Source organism: Mobula hypostoma, chromosome 8 (genome assembly GCF_963921235.1).
Source record: "Mobula hypostoma chromosome 8, sMobHyp1.1, whole genome shotgun sequence".
NCBI classification, from domain to species: domain Eukaryota; kingdom Metazoa; phylum Chordata; class Chondrichthyes; order Myliobatiformes; family Myliobatidae; genus Mobula; species Mobula hypostoma.
Genome location: NC_086104.1, coordinates 14,990,889 through 15,012,368, shown reverse-complemented (window position 1 = coordinate 15,012,368; position 21,480 = coordinate 14,990,889). Strand labels below are relative to the sequence as shown.

The 21,480-nt window shown below is 38.7% G+C and overlaps 2 protein-coding genes across 9 annotated transcripts in view; both read left to right on the top strand.

The window, feature by feature from the left end:
* The window catches only part of ahctf1 (AT hook containing transcription factor 1), a 172,030-nt gene extending 160,189 nt beyond the window's left edge, over nucleotides 1-11,841 (top strand). For all 8 annotated transcript variants that reach the window (XM_063055491.1, XM_063055489.1, XM_063055490.1 and 5 more), the window contains 5 exons: nucleotides 1,431-1,606; nucleotides 3,644-5,336; nucleotides 9,619-9,734; nucleotides 10,086-10,213; nucleotides 10,398-11,841. In XM_063055491.1, the coding sequence (XP_062911561.1) occupies nucleotides 1,431-1,606; nucleotides 3,644-5,336; nucleotides 9,619-9,734; nucleotides 10,086-10,213; nucleotides 10,398-10,614 (2,330 nt within the window). In that variant the 3' untranslated portion in view covers nucleotides 10,615-11,841. The remainder of the gene's footprint in view (nucleotides 1-1,430; nucleotides 1,607-3,643; nucleotides 5,337-9,618; nucleotides 9,735-10,085; nucleotides 10,214-10,397) is intronic.
* Nucleotides 11,842-15,446: 3,605 nt separating this feature from the next.
* kif28 (kinesin family member 28) overlaps nucleotides 15,447-21,480 on the top strand; it is a 75,924-nt gene continuing 69,890 nt past the window's right edge. The window contains exons 1-3 of the mRNA XM_063056955.1: nucleotides 15,447-16,000; nucleotides 17,085-17,276; nucleotides 19,478-19,684. Of these exons, the coding sequence (XP_062913025.1) occupies nucleotides 15,947-16,000; nucleotides 17,085-17,276; nucleotides 19,478-19,684 (453 nt within the window). The 5' untranslated portion in view covers nucleotides 15,447-15,946. The remainder of the gene's footprint in view (nucleotides 16,001-17,084; nucleotides 17,277-19,477; nucleotides 19,685-21,480) is intronic.

Here is a 21,480-nt window from a genome sequence, read left to right as displayed (position 1 = left end):
ACCATAGAATTATGGGCGTGTCATGTTGATGCTGGAATATGTGGCAACACTTGCGCATCTTAACACAAAACAATGCATTTCACTGTATTTTAACGTAAATAAATTCATCTGAATTCTCACTCATCTACTACAGTTATGATTGTTAATCTCCACTGTTCCCCAGTTAAATAGTACCTGAAGTTTTTTAAATATTTGCATTAAAATTCCTTCTGTGGTCTTGCCTCAGTCTTATATGTGTACTTATCCAATTCCGCATATCCTTTCCAGCTATCAAAGCCAAATACTCTATTATTCTTTCCCTGTCGGCAAAGTGAAAGGTTCCTCCGAGATGTCTTTAAAACTGAATTAATAGGAAATGTTCATTTCATATTTAATCAAAAACATCTGTGTGGGTTTCTCAGTGTCTTGATTGCAAGGCACAAGAATGATGGTATGCTATTGTGTTGGACACCAAGACCAAAAGTCAAAACTTGATTTTACAATTGTTTTGATAATAAGTTTCAGTCAACCTGTGTTACTGCTTAAAAGAGCTCTAGTAATACCCATCTGGAGGACTACATTTGGTTGTGACTATCATGTCTTGGGGAAATTATACAGTTAAATTATGAGGGCAACTCTCATAGATTAAGATTGTATTTCTTTGAATATAGAAGAGCAAGAGGTTGCTTAATTGATGTGTTTTTTTTCCCAAATGATCTAGAGAGTTGATTGGGTAGAGAGAAACTATACCTTTTGATGACAAAACTGAGAACATGGAGTATAACTTTAAAGTAGGAGCTAAGGTGAGATAGCTGGAAATATCAATCCTAGGACTTGATAGTTTTATATTGGATGAAACATTGAAAAGTTAAAGAATTAAGTAGGTGAAATAAAGTTAATGCAGATTAGCATTGTCCAAATGAATGGTACAACATATCTCATAGGGGTAACAAGGCTGCCACAAATGCCAAACTCGTATGTTGTGGTTTTCCGTGCAGTTCCTGATTTACCAGTTGAAAGGCAAAATCTGAAACTTGGTTATTGAAGGCTGTAGTTGGATGTTCTTTGTTGATTAGTCCTTTCTGTCTTTGTAATGTGGTTGCAGTGATTTTATAAGAATTACTTAAATTTAGAACATCAAGTTATTTACAATGAATAATGGAGAAAAGGTGTGTGGTTTTCTTTCTGTCTTTGAACAGAAATATTGAAGCAGCAAGAAATTTTATTTTGCATGGAGTTAGGGCGAGTGCAGGGAATGCTGAGGGAATTGTGGAGGTAGAAGACCTCTCAGGAGTATGCACATCAATTTATAAAGGCATTGTTTGACATGTTGAATCATATAATTAACGTATTCGGTGCTCCTTTGTAAAACAGAGTTAATATATTTACTTTTATGTTTATATGCAAGAAAAATGAAGTTACTTCATTTTTACTGTTTAATTCTTCTCCAGCTTTGATTGTTATTGACGATGAGGACATTCCCAGAACAGAATCAAGAAATGAAGAAAATAAATCAGCATTACCAGGAACTGAGAAAAATGATGATAAAGTGATGGATGATGTTGCTGAGTGCACACAGGATGGGTCATTTTCAGTTTTAATACCTGTAAATACTCATCTTTTGCAGGTAATCTGAGCAATGATTTCCAGTTCATACCAGACTGTACTTCCCTCGTTCCAATTTGTGTACGTACGTGAGCCAAACTGGTTACTCCAAATTACTTCAAAAATCAGTTTCCACACCCGTTATGTGATTGTAGCTTTAATTGTCTTCAGTCTCAGAGTTTACATTTCTGGAGTGTTAATAGTTAACATAAAAGTTGCAGCAGCCAGTTTTGTAGATTTGATAGCATAAAGCTTCAAATACCAAATAAGCCACAGCTGTGTGGTATATTCTGCTGTGAAAGACTTCCTTTGGTCTTTTATCTACAAGATTTACAACATTTACAAGATTGCAGCTGTTATATTTTGTTTCTAGTTCTATCTTTATTTTATGATAGGGTTCCTAGCCCTTCTTATGCTATGTACCCTAACCACTAACCAAGGAGTCCGTGGACCCAGGTTGGAAATCTCTGCTCTAAAATAACATCTGAACATTTCTGCTGATAGTTAATTCTTTGTAGGTTATTGTGACTAAACTAGAATCAGTTATCACTTTCCTGAAGAGAGACTTGGCTTCCTATATATCCCAGATTTTTATTTGCTTACAAGTAGCATTCCATTACCTTTATTAGCTACCACTTGTCTGTATGGCTTTGAAGTGTCAGGATTTTCATTGTAATCATAATTGGTTGTGTATTTGTTTTTCCCCCAATTAATAAGACTTTTCATTCTGTGTATTCTTTAGCCCAACTGCTCTGTATAATCCCTCACTTATTTTGACCACATCAATGCTATAACTTATTCTATTTTCCTTCATGAACCTCATGAACAAATTTTATGTACTAAAGACCACCTGAAGTTGGTTCTAAGATTTTCATTCACATTTTTGAACCCAACTATAATTATATCAAATGTGTTTGCTGTATAATACTTTATTTCTGAGCCTGATAGTGATTACTTATCTGGATGTCCCTCCCTTTTTTTTGCTATAATTTCCTGAATCAAGTTTATTACCACTTACATGTATTGTGAAACTTGCTGCTTTGCTGTAGGAGTACAGTGCAATACATAAAAATTACTACAAATTACGTTAAGATATGTATATGTGGGGAAGAAGCTGTCCTAAAATGTTGATTATGGGTCTTCAGGCTCCCCTACCCCCTCACTGGTGGTAGCAATGAGAAGAAGGCATTTTCTAGATGCCGAGGGTTCTTAATGATGGTTGTCGCTTTCTTGAGTCCACCATGCATGTCTCCCTCCAAGATCATAACGTCACCAACTCCATTTCAGTTGTCTAGCTCTAGGTTTTACCGAAGGCTGTCCACGCAAGTGATGCTGATGTGCCCAAGTTTATTGGGTTAACTCTGTGAGCATCTGGATTTGTGTTGATAAGCCTCACCCATTCAGGTGGAGCTAGTTAGGAAAGCCTCAGTTGTTGAATCACTGTCTCAGTCCGATGAATACAATTGGAAGGAAAGTTGGTACTGTTCTTGCAAAGCATCCCTACCCCTTCAGGTTTGATTTCACTTTGCCTGTTTTCACATTTTCACCATCTCTCTCAACCTCGCGATAAACAGCTGCTCACATTTTAAAAATAGAGAAAATCATGAAAAACAGGGTGACTGCCACCATGTTTTTCTTGGGATAGGGGAGGGCATAGATTTAGAAGGATATGAAGTGCAATTTCACAAGGTGGTTGGTTGATGGAACAAGCTGGACTTCACCTATGGTTGTAATAAAAATAGGTACAATGACAACGTTTAAAGGCCTTTACACAAGTATGTGCAATGGAAAGGTTTAGAGAAATTTGGGCCACACGTAAACCAACAGGACTAGCTGAGATAGCTTGGTTGGCAGCGGCCTTTGTATCAATGGAAGTTGCAAATGATCAGTGAAAATGATAACCTAAATTGTAATATAACTTAGAATTATTTCATCATTTTTGTGCCTCTATGTACAGGTATTAAAATATATCACAAATCCTCTTTGTGTATTGCATGATGAAATCATGTAGAACTGCAGTCCATCGTTTTTACTCAAAATTCCTGCTATCTGATTACAGGATGTGAATGACGGATTTGAAGTTGAAGGCCCAGTTGAAGTGTCTCACTCGACAGTTTCCATAGAACTGAAACAGCATGAAGCAGTTTTATGTGCTGAAGGACCTGACTTGGATTATCCAGACCAATCCAGTGACAAAGCAAAAGTTGTGAGTGATGCAGAATGGGGTGAAATTAATGTTCCAGCATGTTCCAACATTCAAGAAAACTTCACGTTAATATTAGAAGATGATGATGGGGATGTCGCTGTGGAACAGTTAATGCCTACAGAAATGAATCAGGAGCCTGCTCTGGTTGAAAACGAGTGTGAGTCATTGCAAACCAAACTTGGTGAATCCATTAAAGACATTCCAGAGAATAATGCTTTTGAAAGTGAAGAACTGCACAATTCCTTTGTTCTTGAACCACTGGAAAACAAACATAAAGTTGCTGAACCATTACATTGTGTGCCTGATACAGTAAGTGTAGATGTTACAGATGATTCAGCAAGCATCATTAAAGGAGACAATGCAATGGAGGTTCTTAAAGAAGATCAGTCAATGACTACTTCGACTGAGATTCTTACAGAAGGTCATTCGGCAACTAATTCAACTGAGATTCTTACAGAAGGTCATTTGGCAACTAATTCAACTGAGATTCTTAAAGAAGATCGGTCACAGGTAGAAAAGTTGCCTGAATTGATCAAGTCACCTGTTCAGGTAGATAGTGAAATAACAAAGGAGACAAGTTTGCATAAAGAAGTAAAGGAAACAAAACCAGACAAATCTGAGGTTAGTCGAAAAGCTACACAGATTAAACGTGTGGAAGCTGTGGCAACGCCAACGAGGTCCTTGCGAAGTAGAAGTAGTAAAATGGGTGAAATCAATGCCCTGGATAAAGGGGAATTGGAATTAGTAGAAATACAGGAAGTCAAACGTAAAATGGAAACGCCTGCAATACCAAGAAGGAGAACCAGAAGAACTGTTATAGGGATAGATGAAATTGTAGAAACTAATTTGGGGGAGCTAAAAGGTATGCAGGTTGATTGGGAAACTGACTCTCTCCATACCACTACAAGGTCCACTAGGAAAACTAACACTCGAAGAGCATGTGATAGAAAGGCCAATTTGCCAGACTCAAATGTGACACATACTGAAACGGTTCCTGTCTTGAGGTCCACAAGAAGAAGTGTTGCTGTTAGACCCGATACAGAGCACATCTTGGACAGTACCTTGAAAACACCACTGAATCAGCAAGCAGAAGTCACTTCTGTTTCTCAGCGGTCTTCCAGACAAAAAAGAAATAAACTTTCTGAAGTCAGTTCTCTACTGAACAACCCACTTTCAGTGTTGGAGATTACTGAGCATGTGCCTGTGGTGTCTACACCTAGCAGACTTACAAGAAGTAGGGCCAAAGGTGCCCACCTTGTGGCATTAGAAAATATTGCTGAATTGACTTCAAATGTAAAGATTACCTTGCCTGTTAAATCTCAGACAACAAGGAAGCAGCCTGTCAGGAGCAAAGAAACACCAAAGCCTGAGGTCAAAACTGATATTGTGAATGACAGGCAAGAGGAACAGCTTACAGTGACGGTTACCCACAAACCAACCAGAAGAAAATCTGGTAAAGACTCAGAACCACATGAGCTAATTTTAGCAGAAGAGGATTCTTTTGCTTTCTCCCCTCCTCTCACAAGGTCGTCAAAAAAGTCAAAAGGTAACTTAGTCTGAAATTTGTGTGTGTTTTGATTTCTTTGGGAGCATTGTAAGTGTGTAGCTGGATAATTTAGGCTATTTTGTTCACTTACCAGCTGGACACCGTGGCTGTAAACTAAAATGAAAGGCTATTTTCAGTAGGCTTTTGGTGTACAGAAATTAATTGGCAATGTACTGGAAGATGTGAACAATGTTTCATTATTTCACCATAATGTTCTGGGTTTCCTTAACATTGTATTTCAATTCAATATGCAAAATTTGCAAGTGTGCATTTTTTTCGGGGGGGCGGGGTCATTGGATAACTAAGCAAAAACCTAACTGATCCTTTTTCTAAGTTTCTGTTCCATAATAGGGCTTACATGGAACAGAATAGCACAGGAATCAGGCTTTCAGCCCACAATATTGTATCAAACTATTTAAATTAGTTATCAAATACTCACCAAAGTAGTCTTTTCTGCCTACAGTGTCTATATCGTTCTATTTCATGCATATCTTAGAGCGTTTTGAACATCCCTATGATGTTTGCCTCCATCATCACTCAAAACGGCTTATTCCATGGACCCACCACTCTTATTTTAAACGTTTAAAAAAAGCTCTGTCCAGACATCTCCTTTGAATTTAACACCTCTTACCTTAAATACATGGTCTGTTGTATTATATGTTTAAACCCTGGGAAAAAGATATTGCCTGTCTATTCTATCTATGCCTCTCGTAATCTTATAAATTCCTATCTCCCCCTCAGTCTCTTTCAATTTCTAGAGAAAACAACCCAAGTTTGTCCAACCTTTCCTTATAGCACATGCTCTCTAAATGCAGGCTGCATCGTGGTAAACCTTCACTGTACCCTCTCCTAAGTCTCTGCATCCTTCCCATAATGGGACAGCCAGAACTGAATGCAATATTCCAGATGAGGACTATTTAAGAGTTTTATAAAGCTGCAACATCATTTCAACTCTTGAACCCATTTCCTTGACTAATTAAGGCAAGCATGACATGTGCCTTTCTTAACCATTCTATCTGTGGTCACAGAGAGAATGTACGAACTCCTTACAGACAGCAGTGGGAATTGAACTGCTGTAAAGCGTTGTTGGCTCTATGGCGTAGAGGCTATGGTGTTGCTTTATACCTGTTAGTATTTTGGACTGCTAGATGTTTACCACAGATGAGGAAAATGAATCCAGAATGTTCATATACTGTGTAGCTCAGTACCTTGTCCTCTAAAGTGGTTGAATCTTGAGTTTAATTAATATTTTACATAAAAATGCCAGAAGGGTTCAACAGAAAATTCCAGGTCTAATATTGTTTTCCAAAATGTTTGTTTGTCTCTTTGATATTGCCAAATATTTTTCTAATCCTCTCCTCGTTTCTCAATCGATTTCCTCTTTGAATTGCCAGTTGATCTTTAGTTAGACCATAAGACCTTAAGACATAGAAGCAGAATTAAACCATTCCATCATGGCTGATTTGATACCCCTCTCAATCCCATTCCCCTGCCTTCTCTCCATAACCTTTGACACTCTTACTAATCAAGAACCTAACAACGTCCACTTTGTTGTTCTACTTGGGTCTACTCATAAACCTCCACTTTCAATATACCCAATGACTTGGCCTCCATGGCTGTTTACCACCCTTTGGCTCAGGAAATTCCTGGTCCTAGACTCCCCTGCTAGGAAACATCCTCTCCGTATCCACTCTATCGAGGCCTTTCAACATTCGGTAAGTTTCATTGAGATCCGCCCTCATTCTTCTAAACTCCAGTGAGTTCAGGCCCAGAGCCATCACGACACTTCTCTTAGGTTAACCCTTTCATTCCTGAAATCATCATTGTGACCTCCACTGGACACTCCAATGCCGACACATCCTTTCTTAGATAATGGGCCCAAAACTGCTCACAATACTTTTATGTGTGGCCTGACCAATACCTTGTTAAGCCTCAACGTTTTATCCTTTATTCTAGTCCCCGAAATGAATGGTAACATTGCATTTGCTTGCCTCACCACCAACTCAACCTGCAAATTAATCTTTAGTTACTTTAAGTAAGATTTGATATCTGAAGATTGGATAAGGATGGTGCTTTGTACTTTGTAATCTTACTATAGTCTTAACTCGTTTAAATCTAAGCATAGGCTCATCTTGAATTTGTCGATGAGACCCTCCAGTTAGCATTTGAATTGTGTATCTACGTGAGTCCTTTCCAGTTATCAATATAAATCAGATTTAATAGCAATGGCGTATGTCGTGAAATTTGTTGTGAATGAAGAGTACTGAGTACTGTGCAGATTTTGGTTCCAGTAAACTTTAATTTATAACTAGTGGTAACTTCAAGCCTGAAGTGATTGTCATAGTGTTGTGGTTAAATTACTGGATTGGCAGCTGGAGTTCCAGGTCATTTACACAGGCATATGAGACTGTACAGAGCTAAGGAGTTCAAATTTAAATACTGTACCTAAATAAATTTAGAATTTAAAAGGCAATAGACAATAGGTGCAGGATTGGGCCATTCGGCCCTTTGATCCAGCACTGCCATTCACGGTTGTCATGGCTGATCATCCACAATCAGTATCCAGTTCCTGCCTTCTCCCCATATCCCTTGACTCTGCCATCATTAAGAGCTCTACCTAACTCTTCCTTGAAAGCATCCAGAGAATTGGCCTCCACTGCCTTCTGAGGCAGAGCATTCCACACATCCACAACTCTCTGAGTGAAAAAGTTTTTCCTCAACTCCGTTCTAAATGGCCTACCCCTTATTCTCAAATTGTGGCCTCTGGTTCTGGACTCCCCCAACATCAGGAACATGTTTCCTGCCTCTAGCGTGTCCAATCCCTTAATAATCTTAAATGTTTCAAAAGAAGCCATGTTGAACACAAAATTGGAGGATTGTTGGAAAATCACATCAGAAAGGGAAGTAAGTCTGCTACCCTAACCTAATCTTGCCTTTGAGTTGTCTCCAGGCAAGAACCTGAACAGTTCTCAAGGTGGAAACTCAGCCATAAACTTTGTTCTCACACAGCAGAAGATGCCTGCTAGTCTCTCAACCACTTCAGCTGTACATATGCTGAGGATATGTGACCCCGCTCCCACCAGTGTGTTTCTTGCCTACCTTGACTACCCCTAAATACCTGTGAATTTACAATACTTGGGGTTGCTCTTGGTCTTCAGGTCTCTTGCTTCCATCAGTGAAGTCAGTAGGAAGATGTCTATTTTGGCTCACTGGAGATGCACTCTCTTATTTCCTATTGTTAGTGACCATTGTTGCCTTTAATGCCATTAGATGTCCACAAGCAGCACTGGTATTTCATAGAGACACAAGAGACTGCAGACACCAGAATCTGGAAGAACTCAGCAGGTCAAGCACCATCTGTGGCAGGGAAAGTCAACAATTCCTTCCCTCCCTCAAATTCTGCTGGACCTGCAGATGGTTACTAATAGTTCATTGGTAGTTAAAGAACAACAGGTGATTCTATCCTTTACTGATATGGATGTCTGATGCAGTGAGAAAGTGAGGCTTTAGCTGCGAGATTACATAATACAATAAAATCTTTCTAATTCCGAAATGCTGTGAAGGTTGGACGTCCATTATAAAATAATAATGAAAGCAATTGAGAGCTGAAATTTTGATTCATATTTGTATAACTAGAAATAAAATGAACATAAATTTCTTGGCATCTGTATGAGACTGTTGGGGAACTTTTCTGCATCAGTGATTCTAGAATTTCCAGCTGAATTTCAGATTTTGAGCACCTGCAGTATTTTAGTTTTTATCATGGGGTGATGGTGCACATAAAATTTTACATCAGGCAGTTAGCTTTTCTGCATTAAAATCAGTGGAATATTCACCCAGTGAAACTTTGCTGCTGCTTAAAATGAAAATGGGTAACAGTTGACTAAGTAAGTGAATGAGGCTAAAATGATGTCTAATTTTCCGAGTCTTGTTACAAACAAATCAAGATTTTAATACAGGTACCATTACTATACAAATTCTTCAGGTAACACCTGGATAAATGTCAGCTGTTCATTCTTCTGAATGCTACCTGACCTGTTGAGTTTCTCCAGCATCGTGTGTTGCTCTGAATTTCCAACATCTGCAGAACCTTGTGTTTACACTTTACATGTGTGCTTCATGGGAATTTGAAATTGTGCCTTTTTTTAATGTGTTAATTATTTTGGGATTTTAAAGCTTATCGATATTAAACTTATTTTCATGTTATTGATCAGCAGAAATGTTACTCTTAATGGACAGTTGATCTATTAACCAATATTGTTTCCAATTTCATTATGAATAGTTGAGAAGACCACAGTGCAGGATTCCTCTGTGCAGCCACCAGAGTTTCTGTTTTCTACTCCTATTACAAGGTCTAGAAAAACCAGCAAAGCACCCTTGCAGGTAGTGAAAGACCAGGTAAATAAACATTTTAATATTCAATATTAGAAAAATATTAAACTGCGTAGTGAAAGAAAACCTGTAAAATCAGAGTGGTTACTAAGACAATTTTCTGGGTAAACATTAAGATGGGACAACTATGTAGTGAAAGAATTGGTATTGATAGGCTAAATTTTTTTTTACTGATTTATACTCTGACTGCTGGGCAAGGATCTTGTGCATATGGGTTACTTCAGTCTTTTCACTATCAGAAATGAACAATTATTGACATTAATTCAGTTTTAGCATGGTTGAATTTTGTTGGGTTTGTCAAATAATATAATACATTTTCACTTTTTTTAAAACATTGACACAAATTTGCAATTTCAGGATTTGGGTATTTTGAAGAATGATGCCCCAAAAATAGAAGAGGTGAGAAAAGAAAAAGGTAAACAAGAAGAGGAGAAAATGTGTACCAGAAGCAGAACTACAAGACTTCGGATGAAGAAGAGTTCCAGGTAATGTATACAACAGTATTACAGGGTTGTTTTTGCTGATCTGTGCAGCGAACAGCACCACAAACAAAGGCTCTGGTCTTTGAGCCTTTGAGTTCTTCAGTAGAATTTTATCCCCATTTACTGAAGGCATGTAGTAGTAATTTTTCTCTGCTAATAGTGAAACTATTCTTTTTCATCTTAACAGAGAAACCAAGAAGGCTTCATGGTCAGCACCACCAGTGGAAATTGAATTTCTTTCTCCTTTAGCAAGTCCTTTGGATTCATTGTCCAGTAAAAGAAGAGAAGCAGAGGATGATGATATGTCTGTGGAACATAAGATGACACTTCGTCACAAGAGGACAAAACTGATCCCAGTGTTTCAGAAGCCAGTCACACGCAGAAAAGTAAACCGACACAAATAATGAGAAATTTTATTGTTTAAGCGGTTTAATACTTGGATGCAGTGTATATATAAGAGGTATACAGAACTGTGCGAATTTCCGAGGTTCATCTAATTTTCAGGAAATAATTTATATAAATTATTTTAACATTTCATGAACAAATGGTCTGTAAGGGGAAATTGTAGCTCCATGTGGAGTATTGTAACTTTTTTTTGTTTTTAGGCAAATGTTTCACATTTTAATTTTGTAATGAATCTTCATACATTTTATTAACGTATATAAAATGTAAATATTTTTTGACATTTTAGGGAAGTTATAAATAAAATGTATACTTGGCAGTTTGATATGTTTTTTTTTGCATTTTTGTGATGGAATACTTTGCCAATGGGGTAAATGGTACAGTATATGCAGTTGTACATCTTTAAAGTTTGTTTTTACGATTATTTTAGACACAGTAAGATTGTCCAAAATCCTGAGGCACAGTTCATAGTGGCTCTTGACTGTCTTAAGTTGCCATACACCATTCTGTCTAGTTACAATGAAATTGGTACTTAGCCTTGTATCTCTTTGCAAGATACCCGAAATTGTTACTTCTTCGTAAGGAATTGCCTTCAGTGCTACCAGGAAGGCAGTTAATTTTGTATAATTTCCCATGTTCATCCAAAAGAAAGGAATTGTTTTGGTTGGATACAGGAAAGAAGGGTCCCTGTGGAAGAAGAAGCGGGAGATTCTGTCTTCAATTATTTTTAAATGAGGGGTGGGAAATATTTTATACCGAGGATGCTTCTTTTCCCCTGCAACCCAACTTTTCTGTTCATTTAAGGCAGCCAATTGCCATCTGTTAAAATCTGGGCCAGGTACCCCACTGAACCTTGTAACATACTAATTTTATGTCACGTGATGCTGCATCGCGTTATTTACTTTTGTCACAATATTTGTATCATGTTTATTTGGTTTCATCAAGATATGCTTGCAGTGCTGCTACAAATCACAACAAACTGAGATAGCTCAGCAAATACTGGTAAGTCAGGCAAATTTAAAAAAATAAAAAGATTGCTGAAATTTCTCTATACAGTGGATTGCTTTTATTTGCATTTGTGTTTATTACAATTTTACACTTTCTGTTCAATCTACCAAGTACCACTTACTATGTTTACTTTTAATTCAATATCTATCTAAAAAGAGTGCTGCATCCTCTCATTTGTAAGTATACACATCCAGTCTGTTTAGATGCTATTTACTCAATTGGAATGTGGGAAAGTATCTTGTGTACTGAGGTAAACAGACCAGAATTGTGACTTTATGTTTACATTGCTCGATTACTATTTAAGCTATTGCCTCTAATCTAAATAAAAACTCATCTGAAGAGAGGACCTCATCAGGTCTTCCAAATGTGTATTTTGCAATCCCATTTCCCAACTTTCCAGTGAAGTTAAAACACATCATCAACATTTCCTACCAACACCATTGAAACTGTGTTTGAACCCCATTCCTACAGTGCTTTGCTGCATCTCCTTCAGGATGACGGTGTCTAACCAAATGCAGGGTGCTCATTCGCCTGTTGAAGAACATTGTGCCAGTGCAGCACAATGCAGGCCCTTCAGCCCATCATGTTGCTGACCTAACCTACTCGAAGGTTAATCTAACCCCTCCCTCCTACATAGCCCTCCATTTTTCTAGCATCCACATACCTATCTAAGAGTTTCTTGTGTATCTGCCTCTACCACCACACCTGACAGGGGGTTCACACCCACCACTCTGTGTTTAAAAAAATAAACTTAAATTACACTAGGTACAAGACTTGGTGAATGTGTACGCTCAGTTGAGTTTCTCACCATACCAAAATGGTGTCTTGTGTTGTACTGCTCTAGATCTACACCAGATCTACTGGAAGTACTCAGGTTTGACAGCAACAACATAGAAACAGCTTATGTTTCAAGATCAGTAAATTTTCATCTGCTCAATTCCATTCTGGTTAAAGATATTGAACCGGAAAGGTTTACAATTTTTCCTCCCCATTGATGCTTTCTGATTAACTTTTGTTTTCGATTACCATCATCTACAATTCTTCTGCATAAAGTCATACTCCTCAAAAACAGTGGAAGGTCAGGTGACCCAGTAATAAAGTTGCATAAATACAGATCAGGAACTCAACTACATTTGAAGATTTCAGAAAGATAAACAAGAGTAAATCATTAAATTGGTGTAAGATGTTTTGGCCAGATTATTTGAATAATGTGCATTATTATTTTTTAAAAATCCATTGAATATATATTTTACACTTGACTTTTAAAATTAATATTCAGCATTTGGTTGTAGCTGTCATGACCAGCATTTATTGCCCTTGAGAGGGTGGTGATGAGCTGTGGCCTTGAACTGATGAAGTCCCTCTGGTGAAGATACTCGCACATACTCATTGGGGCGGGACACTGGATCTGGAGTATGTTTCCAGGCTGGGATGGAGTGCAATTTGGAGAGGAACCTGCAGATAGTAGCATGAGTTTAGGGAGTCCTTGGTAGATTGGTAATAGTGCATTTTATGGTTTGTGTACAATGCATCCATCACGGGGGAGGGAATACATGTTTAGAGTGGGTGATGGGATGAGTGACTAATAAAGAGGTTCTTGATACTATAGTCTTGGAGGATATTAATTCATGTCCTTGTTCCTTGAAGCTGGTGGATTAGATTGCATTGTCATGAGGTGCCGTATGACACTCAGCTTCTGATGTGCTCTTGCAGCCCATTTAATACATGATGACTCCCAGAATACTGGACAAACTTAGATTGTTTTTGCTGGAGTGATGGAAGGTGAGAGGAAGCCTGATAGAAGTATATAATATTATGAGGGGCAGAGATAGGGCAGATAGATGTTTTTTAATTTCCCTAGGGTAGAAATGTAAAATACTAGAGGGCATACCTTTTTACGATGAGAGAGGGCAAGTTTAAAGGATTTGAGTCGTGTATTTATTTTACACAGTGATGGGTGTCTGGAACATGCTGCCAGAGAATGTGGTGGTAATATTTTAAGAGACACACAAACAGGCAGCAGATAGAGGGGTATTAGATTGGCATGTTTGGCACAGGCGCATTGAATGGCTGACTTCTGCTCCTTTGTCTTATGGTCTTATGGAGACAAAGTGCCTGTTCCTATGGTTAACTGCTCTATACTCTACATTAATAGTGGGGTACTCTTTGTTGGTGACACATTCCAGAGACCTGAAGTTAATTCTTCGGTTCCAGTACTATCTGTGGAGTTTGCACATGGTGACTATGATGATGTAGGTTGTGAGTTTTCACTAGGTGCTCAGGTTTCCTTCAAACATCCCAAAGATATGCAGGTTGGTAAATTAATTGACCCCTACCTGGTTTCTAGATTATCAGCAAGTGGTAAAATCTAGTGTGTTGGGAAGGGGTGAAAAGCTTGTGGAAATGTGGAGAGAATGAATGGAATTAAAGATCAGATTAGCTTTATCACATGTACAGTAGATCAAAACACAGCGGAATGCATCATTTGCAGCCTGAAGGTATCACCTCATTTGTGGTGGCAATATAGCATGCCCGCAACTTTCTGACCCTAACCCTAACCATAGGTCTGTGGAATGTGGAAGGCTACCAGAGCACCTGGCAAAACCACATTATCTCGGGGAGAACACACGAACTTCTTACAGACAGCGGCAGCAATTGAACCCAGTTGTAAAGAAATTGTGCTAACTACCATGTGATCCTGGTAGATAGAAGGGCCTGTTTTGAGAATTACTTTTAGTTAGTTGCACGGTGGGTTTTTTTTGGGGTTTTTTTTTCTTTTTTTCTATTGATATATATAAAATTTAGTATACTATTATGTTATCTTGGTTTCTTATGTTTAAATTACATTGTAGTATTTTTTTTTGGTATTGGTACCTTCTGGAATTTTATTGTATTTTAACATTGTATTAATGTTTATATGGCTTACCTTTTTGTATACTTATTCAATAAAAAGATTTAAAAAGAAAGAAAAAAGAGAATTAAGCAGAGGGGGCCAGATGTCTTGACTGAGACGCAATTATGTTAATTTGTCTGGCGCAGGGAACAGCTAGATTGTTTTAATGTGCAATGCCATGTACCAAGAGATAGAAAGTGCAATTAGTTTCATTGGCTAGCATTGAATGATTGCTTTGAAATAAAATGCCTTGATTCCATGATAGAATGAGGTCTGATACATCTGGTATGAAAGAATTTTTAAAATTAGCCTTTTTATTGTATTATTTATCAATCTTGCTCTAAAACACGGTATTAAATGCATGAAGGATGCATGTTAATTAATAAGAGTATAAACAATCAAGGAAACTCTTCAGCTAAATTCACACATGGTTGTAAAATTTTCAAACAAGATTTGAATGTTTCAGAATCAGGTTTAATATCACTGACAAATGTCATGAAATTTATTGTTTTACGGAAGCATTGCAGTGCAATATATAAATAATGCTATAAATTACAATAAGAAACATATTAATAAATTAAGTACCAAAAGTAAGCAAGTATCGTGAGGTAGTACTCATGGTTGGTTCATCATCCTTTCAGAAAGCTGATAGTGGAGGGGAAGAAGCTGTTCCTAAAATGTTAAGTGTTGTATGTCTGATGGATTATCAAAGTTCAAAATCAGTTTCAATTCAGTTATTGGTTAAGTAGAGAGAAAAAAAGCCCTTCAGGCTTGTCATAATGTTTAAAAAGTCCTGTGTTTGCTCTCCCCCCACCTTTGTCTTTAGTGGATTTGAGACCCCTATCAGATTAAGTCAGATATGGTGGTTTTTCCATTACCCCTATTTGAAAATCTATCAGTTGGCCTTAAACTAGTTTCAGAATCCTGTAGAACTATTCAGTCATCAGCAAGGCTGTGTATTCAGATCACATTTCAGGTTCACTCTTTCATTATTATTTTATCATTCTGAATAATGCAGTCCCGTTAGCTCTCGGTCTAAAATTACTGACTTTTTTTTAATCTAAAAAATTGTGCTACTTGGGCTTCCTCTGTTTCAACCCATCCTAAGGCCCCTCTTAAACACAGTGGTGACACTGGGGCAGGTGTGTTGTCTCGTATCCCAAGGTCTTTAGATTTCTGAAGGTTAGCCTGTTCTGCTAACTCCCTCTCCTACTACTCAGCCGCTACATTTGACACCAGACCGGCAGCCCGATCGTCTTCCCTCTGCACAGCCATGTACAAGACTCCCACAGGGAGTGATGTGAAAAGTGAACAGCTCTTAGAAAGCCTGGGTCAGCATGTAGTGCTGAACTAAACACTAGGCCTAACCAAACAGCTGGGGCGTGATATTTTTATTAACTTATCAATCATCCGTTTGTGTCGAAGGAAGAAAAATGCCAAGTGTGGACAGCGTAAGAGTGGCAGTCCGTGTCAGAACCTTTAGCCAGGTGAGTGAGTTATACTGTACATGCTTAAGTAACGCAAGCTTTTCCCAGGGTTCAAGAAACTACAGCAATTTTTTAAAATCTTGATCTCTGAATATTCTGTACCAATATTGGGAATTACTGTTTAAATATACACTGGATGAGATCATTCCCTCAGTTGGGAAACAAACTGAATAGCATGAAGAAATATAATTCGATGTTTTTCCCATAATGAAGTGATCAATACCACCCTGTGCGTGTCAACTCTGTACAGAGCGATTAAAAGTGTCATCAATATTTGTATTTTTCTATTTATGGCTGTGTTAATTTCTTGGTCTTTTGCTTGACCAGATCTGCAATGTGCTCATAAATATGGTGATTGAACCACAGTATACTGGTTTTATTTTAAAATATATGGGAAAGATACTGACTTAACCATTGTTAGAAACTGTGGAACAAGTTATGGTGGTATCCATGTATGAACTGACATTCATTAAACTGCTCAATATGGAGTCACCTAACACTGTTTGAATAAAATATAGCGCCTATGTTAACTGAGGCAGTAGACCGAAAATCCAGTCATCAACAGCTCAAAAGGACCACCTTTGAAAACAGCGCGAGTCGAGGTTGTTATTTCATTAAAATCTTCTTTCTTATGCACAGTTGAAGCATCAAAAGCAAGTGCAGCTCAGTCAGAACTGCAGCTTGTGGGTTTACAAACCCTTCCTGCATTTGATGAACTTAATGAACTTAACGAATACCAATACCCCGATTAAGGAGTATGTAACTCTTTCATTTCCTTCCCAACTGAAGGTCAGATTCGTAGAAACATCAGAAAGAAGGAGCAAGAAAAGGCCACCTCTTCCATTCAACACGATCATAGCCAGTCATACATATTGGTAACCCCTTCCTGCCTTCCCATGTTCATTAATATAAAAGAAACATATCTACCTCATTCTTGAACATAATGACTTGGCCTCCATGGTATTCTGCTAATGATCTAAAGTTGTCCTGAACGTCCCCCACACATTGAGTTCAATATTGTCTTCTAATAACACTACCTTCTAGTATTGTGTAACCTCCCATGTATCTTTGTTACTCTTAACAGACTGAGAAGGATGCTGGATGCAACTGTATAATCTCCGTGGCTTTAAACAGCATCACAATTTGGGATCCAAGGAATCAGAGCAACACAAAAACTTTCACATTTGACCTAGTCTACTGGTCACACAGTGGATTCATTAGAAATGAGGAAGGGATACTTGTTCCTGATGGACCTACCAGCAAATATGCAGACCAGGTGGGATGATATACCACCGGGCGATACCAGACTTACTCTACAAGCCAGTATGCAAGATGTAAGCTAAATCTTTAGCAGAGGGCCTGCCTCAGATTTCCTCCCTTCTAGTTGGGGTCCATCTGGTGTTTCATCGCCAGATGCTTGGACATGGTTTACCTGCAGGAAACTTCAGAAATTCTTTTCTCGGGGTTAGGGGTGGCTTTCTTTTTGTATTTTTTCAAATTTCGGGTGACAAAATTCAACAGCTTTTGTAAGTTATGTTAGAACAGGATATGAAGATGCAGTGTGAGTTGCAGTCTGAAGTTCTCTCTCTCATGAGCATTAGGAACATTGGATATCTAACTGCAAGCCCTTTCATTCATTTATAGGCATAAGAGAAGTGTTCTGCAAATGAAGACAATTACCAACATAGGTTTCCTTGTGCTGCATTACTCAATGAGCTTGGCTTCTAATATAGTACCTGGTTGCCTCTCTCACTTGAGGACCACTGTGATCGGTGCTGGATCCATTGTTTATCATCTAGATCATTGAAATAGATGTCAAAGTGGTTAACTAGATCAGTAAATTTACAGATGACACCAAGATTGGGGGTGTACTGGACAGCGAGGAAGCCGATCATGGCCTTCATGGTCTTACACAGTGAACAGTAGAGCACTGAGGAGAGTATTTGCAGAATGGGATGTAGGAATACAGGTCCACAATTCATTGAAAATGGCATCACAGGTTGATAGGCTCGTAAAGAAAGCTTTTGGCACATTGGCCTTCATAAATCAATGTATTGAGTTCAGGAGATGAGATGTTATGTTGAACCTGTATAAGACATCGTTGCAGATGTCCAGTTTTGGTCACCTACCTACAGGAAAGATGTAAATAAGGTTGTAAGAGTACTGAAAAAATTTACAAGGATGTTGCTGGGTCTGAAGGACCTGGGTTACATGGAAAGACTGAAAAGATAAGGAGGTTATTCCCTGGAATGGAGAAGATTGAAGGAAGATTTGATAGAGATATACAAAATTATGAAGGGTATAGAACGGGTAAATGCAAGCAGGCATTTTCCACGCAGGTTGTGTGGAACTACAACCAGAGATCATGGGTTAAGGGTGAAAGGTGAAAAATTTAAGGGGAACGAGGGGATACTTCTTCACTCGGAGGTTGTGAAAGTGTGGGACAAGCTGCCAGTGCAAGTGGTGTTTGCGAACTTTATTTCAATGTTTAAAGAGAAGTTTGGATAGGTACATGGATGGGACATGTATTGAGGACTATGGTCCCAGTGCAGGTCGATGGGAATATGCAAGTTAAATGGCTTGGCGCAGCCTAGATTGGGCCAAAGGGCCTGTTTCTGTGCTGTACCTTTCTATGACTCAATGACTCTACAATGCAGCAAGCTACTTGGTTCTACAGCAGGTAGATGGAGAACAAATAGTGTATGGAGCACTTGGGGCAATGAACTCTGACCTTGTCAGAGTTACCTGCATCATCAAGCATGATGCCATGAAGCTAATTTTAAAAGAGCTTGTGAAATTTTGGACTTTAGTTGAGGTTACAATAGCAGAGCTACAGTACACTCTGGTTGGACTGCATCTATAGTGGGGTCCTTCTTTCCCTTGGAAAGTAGGGGATGGTATCACTGCTATGTTCAAAATTTAGAGGATTTGATCATGCAGATGGAGAGGAACACTTCTCTTTGGTTGAGAATTACATTAGAAATTAAAAGCAGGCTTTGAGGATACCAAAAAGCACTTCCTAGCGTAAAGGGCACGGTACAGGTAACGGTTTCACTCCCTGCTGCTTCCTGTGACGGTGTGGGTTTCATCCACCTGCTCCTGTTTCCTCCCACAGTCCAAAGATGTACCAGTTGGTAGGTTAATTGGTCATTGTAAATTGTCCTGTGCTTAGTCTGGGGTTAAAGTGGTACAGCTCGAAGGGCTAGAAGGTCCTACTCCACACTACATCTCAGTGAAAATAAAACAAAGGGTTGTAGAAAGCCGGAACAATATTCTTGATGTTTGGGGTCTCAGGTGAATATTTTTAAGGCTGCTATTCATTTGACAAGGATATTGATATTTATGGGACCAAACTACGGAGAAAGCTTAATTCCAGTTGAATCCTCTCATCAACATGGAGTGAGTGGTCGGGTAGAAAAGGGATAAAGTGGTGAGCAAAGGACAATGTGTAATTTTATTTAAAATTTGCTTCCTTAGAGAAAGGTGTTCAATGACCTGGGCCAAGAATTGTTGAGTAACGCATGGCAGGGATACAACACGACACTGCTGGCCTATGGGCAGACTGGCTCAGGGAAAAGTTACTCTATGATTGGCTATGGACCAGACAGAGGAATAATCCCATTAATTTGTGACGAGCTGTTCAAAGCAATTAAACAAAATCAAGAACATGATAAACAGTACCAGGTAAGAATTAGCTACCATTATGTTAACCTTTGCAGTGGTAATTTGGGATCAATAGGTGACTGGCGAGAGTTACAACTTTGAAGTAAATAGTGAGTATGGATGAGTCTTGGAGATTGTTCGTAAATTTGTGATATAGCTTGAATTTATAAAAGATGTTCATTTAGAGATTATTAGAATGGATAACGTTAACGATCCCATCTTGCTTTTGTAGCTACTTATTACAATAACTTATAAGTTTGGTACATAAATCCAGCTTGCTGCTTCAATAATCATTTATAAAATCAGATAATCCAAAGATGATTCCAAAGCCCCAAGAATAGGTCTGTTGATTATCAATCCTTCTCTTAGGCTAAGATTGAGATGATGTTTAACTTTACTTGATTAAGGTATAAGGAGCATTTGATGGCTGTGGGTCTGTACTCGTTGTAGTTTGAGATAATGAAGGGGAATCTCTTTGAGATCTGTTGAGTATTGAAAAGCCTAGAAGAGTGAATGTGGAGAGGATGTTTCCTATAGTGGGTGAGTCTAGGACCAGAGGGCACAGCCTCAGAATAGAGGGACATCCATTTAGAACAGAGATGTGGAGTTTATTTAGCCAAATGACAGCGAATCTGGAATTCATTGCCACAGATCGCTGTGGAGACTGAATCTCTACCTTAAATACACCCAATGACCTGGCCTTACCAGCTGCCTGTGGGAACAAATTCCACAAATTCACCACTCTCTGGTGAAAGAAATGTCTCTGCATCTTAGTTTTAAATGGACGCCACCCCCCCCCCCCATCCTCAGGCCGTGCCTTCTTGTCCTAGACTCCCTAACCATGGGAAACATCCTTTCCACATCTAGGCTTTTCAACATTTGAAAGGTTTCAAGGAGATCCCCCCTCATCCTTCTAAATTCCAGCGAGTACAGACCCAGAGCTATCAAATGTCCTTGTATGATAATCCTTTCATTGCCAGGATCATCCTTGTGAACCGTCTTTGCACCCTCTCCAATGCCAGCATATCTTTTCTTAGATGAGGAACCCAAAATTGTTCACAATACTCAAGGTGAGGCCTCACCAGCGCCTTTTCAAACCTCAGCAACATAGTCCTGTTCTTGTATTGTAGATCTCTTGAAATGAATGCTAACATCGCATTTGCCTTCCTCACCACCAATTCAACCTGCAAGTTAACCTTTAGGGTATTCTGCACAATGGATCCCAAAACCCCTTGCATCTCAGATTTTTGGATTTTCTCCCTGATTAGAAAATAGTCTACACATTTATTTCTACTACCAAAATTGAACATTGTAATTCATTTGCCACTTTCTTGCCCATTCCTCTAATCTAAGACCTTCTGCAGCCTACCTGTTTCCTCAAAACTACCTGCCCTCCACCAATCTTCGTATCATCTGCAAACCTGGCAACAAAGCCATCTATTCCATCATCTAAATCATTGATATACAGCATAAAAAGAAGCGGTCCCAGCACAGACCCCTGCGGAACACCACTAGTCACTGGCAGCCAACCAGAAAAGGATCCTTCTATTCCCACTCACTGCCTCCTACCAATCAGCCATTGCTATAGTTAAAGTTAATAGCCATTACTAGTTAAGGGGTCATTGAAAATTACTTAATAATTTCTTCTCACCATGAGTGGTAAGTCCAGGGAAAATCTCAACTGAGAGGGTTGTGGAGGCTGGCTCATGGGAGGTACCTAAAGGTGATATGGATAAATTTCTGAAAGATCAGAGGATTGAGAGCTATGAGGAACAAGCACAGAAGAAGAGATGAGGCCTGGGGCAGATCATCCATAA